General features: G+C 39.4%; 2 protein-coding genes across 2 annotated transcripts in view; both read right to left on the reverse strand.

The window, feature by feature from the left end:
- Positions 1–4828, reverse strand: part of LOC138036176 (uncharacterized) — a 5220-nt gene extending 392 nt beyond the window's left edge. The window contains exon 1 of the mRNA XM_068882536.1: positions 1–4828. This exon is cut by the window's left edge and continues 392 nt beyond it. Coding sequence (XP_068738637.1) covers positions 1–1421 — 1421 coding nt within the window. The 5' untranslated portion in view covers positions 1422–4828.
- The window catches only part of LOC138036170 (uncharacterized), a 55569-nt gene that overhangs the window by 43385 nt on the left and 4684 nt on the right, over positions 1–7500 (reverse strand). The gene's annotated exons all lie outside the window — the stretch shown is intronic.

Consider the following 7500-nt stretch of genomic DNA (forward strand, 5'->3'; position numbering starts at 1 on the left):
CTCAGATCCTTGAGTTGTCCTTTCACAAAATTTGCTGAAGTTTGGTCTTTAAATGGTAGAACCACTCGAATTGTGTCCGTCTCTTTAGTTGGTAATAATGGTCGCTGCTGGTCACAAACCTTTGAGTCAACGAAATTTTTGATGGCAGAGTCGATGAGGTGTTTGGGGTACTTTAAACGCGAGAATACTGTCTTCAATCGGTCACATTCGTCTGAGAAGTGTGACCAAGAGGAAGATAAACTATGTGCTCGACCCAGCATAGTTCGGAGTAAACCCTGTTTGTACCGATTGTCAACGTGACTTTGGTAATGTAAGAGGAGACTTGAATTCGTGGGTTTTACGTACACCTTTGTCTCTATTTGGGGCGATCGGTTCAGTAACTGGATGCCCAAATAAGGGAGCATGCCATTGCATTCGGTTTCCATCGTAAATTTTACGGAAGAATGTGCCTTGTTAAGCGTGTTCAGGAAGTTGGATGCTGTTGCGATATTTGGCATGATAGTAAGTGTATCATCAACGTACCTTCGATAGAAAGAAGGGAGTTTACCCTCTCGCTCGAGGTTTTCCTCAATTGAAGACATGAACACATTAGCTAGCAGGGGACCAAGGGGGGAACCCATGGCCACACCATCCGTCTTTTCGTAAAGTGCTCCATTATACTGGAAAAGTTGTCCTTTTGTAGCTACACTGAGAAGGTCAACAAGGTCCGTTTTGGTCAGGTTCAGGTCATAGGTTGAATTAAACCAGTCGTTGTCAAAAGCTCTGTTCGCGAGTATCTCAATTGTTTCATCCAAGGGTACGTTGGTAAAGAGGGAGGACACGTCGTAAGAAACCAGAATGTCACCGTTTGATATTTCTAATTCGCGAATTTCGTCGGCAAATTCAAAAATGTCAGTTACTGTGTAGCGATTCAGAGAGAGAGGCTTAAGTTTAGTGTCGAGCCATTTCGCCAGTGCGTAGTTGTAAGTTTGCGTTGCTGAGAGTATAGGGCGCATCGCCAAGCGCTCCTTGTGTGTTTTCGGTAAGCCGTACAAATGCGCTAATCTGGAACCTGTAGGACGGACAGTATCTGCTATGGACTTAGGCAGAATTCTACGAACAATGGCGTCTAAATCTTTCTCTTTCTTTAGGAGGGGGTGGTAATATGTTGGCGGTCTACCTTTACTCGAGGGCCTTTCCAGTGGAACAGCTTGAAATTTACTGGAATCATTGATGGAAGCTTCGGATAATAGTCGCAGATATTCGGACTTATCCATTACGACCACTCCCGATCCTTTATCTGGTTTGGTGATGACGATGTCGTCACGTCGTTTCAGTTGTTCGATGGCAACCAAAAGTGTCTTGGGAGGTTTCTGTACTTTGCGCTGGATGTAATTCAGAGCTACGGATGGATGTAATTCAGAGCAACAGTCCTCGGCCATTGCCAAACATTGCAAGAACGTACACGGGAGGATCCCCCAGGACCTACTGAAATGCTTCGAAGTTCTTAAGAAGTGCAGGAACAAATTTGACTGCTTATTGTATGAAATGCTTTATATAAGAACTTTAAAGCCAAACCTGAACGTGCAATCGGACTCTATTCGTGCGAAAGTATTTGTGTAATCTTCGCACCTATTATGTTAATTTTCGCGCCACATCGCTTAAATACTGTTATTTGCATGTTTTAAACTTTTACCTTGATAATGGAGTCATGACTACTCCGAAACGTCGGTTTTTATCGTTCGCTTTTACTGCTCCAAGGAATAGTGTCGCAAATTCCTAGTTGAACATTAGGAAACTATTACGGACTTGCATTAATATAACCTATTCTGTCAAATTGTTAGGCGCACGTTTGCTACACAGAGAGAGTGTAGTGCCGTTACAGTGCATTTCACAAAACTTTTGACAGGCGATTTGCGAAGTTCGTTGAAAATTTCATAAGAGAATTAACTGAATAGAGGGTAATGTGAAGTGCTAGATTTCTATCCCATATGAACCATGTGAGCGTTAGCCCTACTGATGGAAATGGGCCCACACAAGGACAGAGAAAAACTCTGACCAGGGTGGGAATTAAACCCACGACCTTCGGGTTAGATCTCCGCCGCTCTACCGACTGAGCTACAAGGTCAGACGGGAGCAGGCCGTGGGAACTGAAGATGTTGAAGTCACGGCAATGAACATGTACAAGTACAAGGAAAGGTTACGTTTATACAAACGTTGGCCGTGCAGTAGGGCTAACGCTCACATGGTTCATATGGGATAGAAATCTAGCACTTCACATTACCCTCTATTCAGTTAATTCTGTTTAAAATATAAGTGCTACACGGCCAACGTTTGTATAAACGTAACCTTTCCTTGAAAATTTCATAAGTTCGCTTCGAACTTGGGAATTTCAATACGTAACTGTCAATCAAATGGCAAACTTCGCGCAGAACTTCGTGGGAATGTGGCGAAGTAATTTCACCATTGCTCTCGGTTGTTGTTTTGAAATGAGTGCCGTCACCATACAAGGAAAGGCAATTCCAAGTTTTGTTCGGCAGAAAATTATTGAAAGCTGGTTAGAATGGAAAGGACCATCTGAAATAGGACAGGAACTGAGACTTCCCAAACAAACCATTGCCAAAATTGTTGATATTTTCGTTCGCAGTGGGAATATCGAAGAAAACAACCGCAGCGTTTACAGCAGTGAAATCCAAAACAAACTGGTAAAGAATAACGTTCCAATGTTTTCCCGAAAATGTCCCGTCGCGTGCATGCAGCCGCAGCGTAACGCAAGATCTTGGTTTATATTCTTTCAAGAAATTCAGCGTTATTCCACACGGATCACTGACTCTTGAAAATGAAAATATATTTTCCAGTAATTAGCAGCTTGCGCGGACAATGAGTGTTCAATGTTCATTCCCACGAAGTTCGGCGCGAAATTCCCAAGTTCGTTTCGAAGTTCGCCATTTGATTGACAGTTTAATTTCGTAATGAAATTCCCAAGTTCGAGGCGAACTTATGAAATTCACAACGAACTTCGCAAATCGCCTGTCAAAAGTTTTGTGAAATGCACTGTAAGACGTATTCAATAGTGTTAATAACAATAATTAACAATACTCTCCTTCTGCTATCTTTGCATAATCATAGCGCATCACGAGTCAAGTTCGAGCCCGAGACAATTTCTCATCAACCTAACTTTTTCTTCTTTATATAATATCGTTTGAATATGCATTATTATTCTTGTTGTCAAAAAAGAAAACAACAGAAAAGGAAACAAAAACAAACGCCTTTGAGGTTAATAAAGTTCACCAGGCAGGTAACCAAGACGAACGTTTAAACTTTAAGCACGTACAGGTCCTTCAGTTGTCACCTTGCTCCTTTCACGGCTAAACAATGTGTTTTTGGGCCGAATCCTCATACATTCAGTTATTCGAGGAATAATCGCTTCAGATTTTCAAACGAAACTCCTTTTAATCGTCTTAGCTTAAATCCTACGATTCTTAGGCAAATAATTTTTCTTGGCTTTTTAATTCCTTTCTTTTCTGATAGTACTTGCGGTAAGCATGCACATGACCCCACATGAGATTTTTTGTAGTGAAAGAAAGGGTTTTAGTTCCTTAAGTGTCAAGTCTTCTGTTTTCGCGTCCTCCGTGAATAAATAGCGCTCTGTTTTGCTTTTTGATTTCTTTTTGGTGCGTGGAATGATATTGATCCGATCTCACACTGAAGAGGTATTTGTGTGATTCAAATTTAACATTTGCTTTAAAATACTCGTAGTTTAAGCAAAGGAAAAGCTGACAACTACTTTCACTGTTTAGTTGCGAGAGCCTTTAAAATTAACTTTCGTCCTTTGAACAGCTGTTACAAAGGTAGGAGATCACATGTAGTAAACTCTTATTACTGGTGATCAGAACTTATCACTTACCAGTAATATCAGTAACATTTATTTTGTCTTTGTCTCAAAAATGAGCAAGTGGAATTGCAGGTGGGTCTTTTCAATATTATATTCGGGCAAAGAAAGAAGTAAAATCGTTCTCTGGTAAAAAGTTTTGAAAAAACTATCAGCTTTCGACAGACTGAACTGCTGCCTTCAACGGATAAAAATGTGTGAAGCCTAAAAGCGAAAGAAATTTAAATATAACGAAAAATTCGCATAAATTAAAGGATAAAAGCATGTAGTAGAAAGAATGTTAAAAATGCTAAGAAAATTAGTGTTTCTTTAAGAGAATGTGATATTGTCTTGGGAGCGGGCACGAATTATTGTCTGCCCCAACAGTTTTTGCCGTGTGCCATGACTCCAATGTCTTTCTACTCCGGTTGTTCGCTTTGTCAATGATTTTAGAATTGTTAAAGTCAATATCATGATTAAAAGTCCACGCGTGTTTTGCGACATTTGAGCCTTTAGTACAATGCTTTAAGTTCCTCATATGTTCCTTCCTCCTAGTAGTAAAGGAGCTTTGTCTTCTGACAATACATAACCAATCAAAATTCGTGTGATGTCACAGCCGTGTTTCCGTACTCTTATCTAAACACAGCTATTGACCAATGAGAGTGCGCATACTATCCTAATTATTTTATAAATGCCGATGGTAAGCATGTAAAACTTCTATAAGTATAATGAGGTGTAGCTGTGAAGAAGAATATGAATAAAACGAAAAAGATCTAGTAAGTGAGCGCCATATCACATACACTGTAGAAAGCTTGGATTTTACAATATAGCATTAACCGTGACAATAGAGCGAGTTCTTATTTCATTTGAATTTTTTTATTATTCTCTACAAATTTTGTAAATATATATATATTTTTAAATATATAAACTTAGTCAGCAAAATTTGTCAGATAGTTTGTTTCGAATACAACAGAATCAACAGAATGTGTGGCATATGAAATCGTCCATCAGTTTCATGAGCAGCAAAGAGCACAAGCTAGGCTCAGTTCGGCGTAACTTTTTTAAAGCCCAAAAGCATATGTTTTTACATCACACCTCTGAAGGACGACTTCTGGAGGAGTTCGGAGGGGTGATGAAAAACTAAGGCTTGTAAGGCTTTTCTACAAGTGGGCCTGGGAGCCTTTGCTCTATTAGACTAAGCTGATGTAGTTCCCAAGTTGGCTGTAACCCCTTAGTTTAAACCCACCATGTGTTTTCACCGTCACGAAGGGAAAGGCTAGATATACCTGGTATAGAAGACTTTTCACTGGAACCAAGAAAACTGTGCTCATTCGAAGCCTCGGGCTTGTCCGTCGAAAATGTAATATTCATTTGAGTTCACACAAAATATATAAAAAGCGAATTAAGGATTGACAAGGTTGTCATACAACCAGAGGACTACAATTTAATCTTGATTTTACACTATAGTTACACAATAGAGTGAGTTCTTATTTCATTATCCTCTACAAAGGGCACGAAAAGCTCTCGCGTGATATTGCTGACTCTTTCAGCAACAGCCTTCACGCTGAATTGGATAACGTGGATTTTAATGAACTTGTGTCTAAATATAACACCACCCTGGAACAGATTTATGATGACCACGCTCTAGTTCAAACTAAGAGAGTGAAACATCGTCCATACGCAATATCGTTCAATGAGGAGCTTCGCGCTGAAAAGCGCGAGAAGCGCCGCCTTGAACGGAAATATCAAAAATCCGGTCTTACAATAGACAATCAGTTATATCATGATCAATGTGAAAGGTATAATTCTCCATTGGAGAGGCAGAAGTCTAACTACTACCGAAAGATAATTGAAAACACAGACCGTAATCAGCTATGTGGTACTACTTACAGGATGTTCAAAGTTAAAAACATTACCCTACCTACCTATGAGTCTTTGCACCAATTGGTTGAAGACTTCAATGATTTTTTTATTAACAAGATTAATGATAGTCGTGCTGGCCTTCCTACTCCTACTACCTCAACTGACACGACTGAGGAGAGGCAGCTGTCTTGTAGTTTTCATGAGTTTCGGACTACCTTGGACACTTCTTCTTATGGAGCTTAAGAATGGAACGTCAATTCGATAAACAACACAAGTGGTGACAAATGAATATCTGGAATCTTAAAGGTTACAAAGAGTGGACTTCGACACCAATTGCATCTTTCGCCGTCGGATCAAAGTGAGGTTTGTTTCTAATATGTTACTAACCGAATGGCAAATTCTGTCATGATGGGTTTAACAGAAATTGAAGGAATCTAACGCTATAATAATAATAATAATAATAATAATAATAATAATAATAATAATTAAAGTTCTTAAAAACGAATTCTACATATAAAATGTCTCGATGCTTTTTACAACTCAAAAAAAAGAAGAGCTCTCACGAAACAGGTACGTTTTCATAGCCCTTTTAAAACTATCAACACTGTCGCTTTGTCTAATGGCAAGCGGTAGCTGATTCCATAACTTTGGAGCAATAGCCGCAAAAGATCTATCTCCGTAGGTAATTGTAGTAGTCTTCGGGATAGCAAGGAAATTGGAATCACTGGAACGAAGAGAACGGCAGGGAGTGTAGTGATGCAACAGTTCATTAATATACACCGGAACAAGGCCATTAAGAGATTTATACGTAAGCAACAGTAACTTAAAAGTTATTCTGTCATTAACAGGAAGCCAGTGCAACTTTCTAAGAACAGGAGTAATGTGATCCGTCTTCTTCATGCACACAGTTAATCTTCAGGGGCACCCAACATCAATTTTCGGAAAATATCTGTTCGGAAGACGATTTGAGATCTAGCATTTTCGGAACATTTATTGTAACATTTATTGCTTGCCTGCCTGTCCTAGGATTTTCGAACACCTAAAAAATGGTATAATTGCCCATTTAAAACGGATTTTTACCTCAAAAAGGTCACCTCGAATTTTCGGGAGCCTTTTTTCTGGCTAAAATTTTCGAAAACGTAAGTTTTGATCCCTAAAATTTTCGGACCACTAGACTTTCAGCGAGAAAATCCGAACAGATGAAAAATTTTTAGGGGATAAAAATATGCCTATATCTACAGTTTAAATACTAAAATAGGTTAAACAATGCTATGTTTAAGTGGTTTTGAAGTATATTCTCGTTGGGTGCCCCTGAATCTTGCCGCTGTGTTCTGCGATCTCTGAAGTTTCTCAATTTCACGAGAAGGCAACCCATAAAGCAAGCTATTACAATAATCCAATTTCGATAAAACGAAGGCATGGACAATGCGCTCAGTATCCGCTTGCGAAAGATATTTTCTGATTCTGCCAATGGAATGAAACGAACGCGAAAGAGCGCGACAGATGTTGTTGACATGAGGAACAAAGGTGAGATGTGAATCAAGCGTGACTCCAAGGTTTTTGATAACACTGGTAGGCTGAACGTAGTGATGGCCAACTTTAATCGAAGCAATCGGTTCAGGAGGTGAAAAACGCGAAGAAAAATGGATAATTTCAGTCTTTGATGGATTAAATTTAAGCATATTGCATAAATTCCAACTCATAATATCATCCAGACACAGACTGAGATTTTCTAAAGCAACAACGCGGTTCCCTTTACGCATCAAAATGTAGAGCTGGGTGTCATC

This window comes from Montipora capricornis, unplaced genomic scaffold (assembly GCF_036669925.1).
Source record: "Montipora capricornis isolate CH-2021 unplaced genomic scaffold, ASM3666992v2 scaffold_464, whole genome shotgun sequence".
Lineage (NCBI taxonomy): Eukaryota > Metazoa > Cnidaria > Anthozoa > Scleractinia > Acroporidae > Montipora > Montipora capricornis.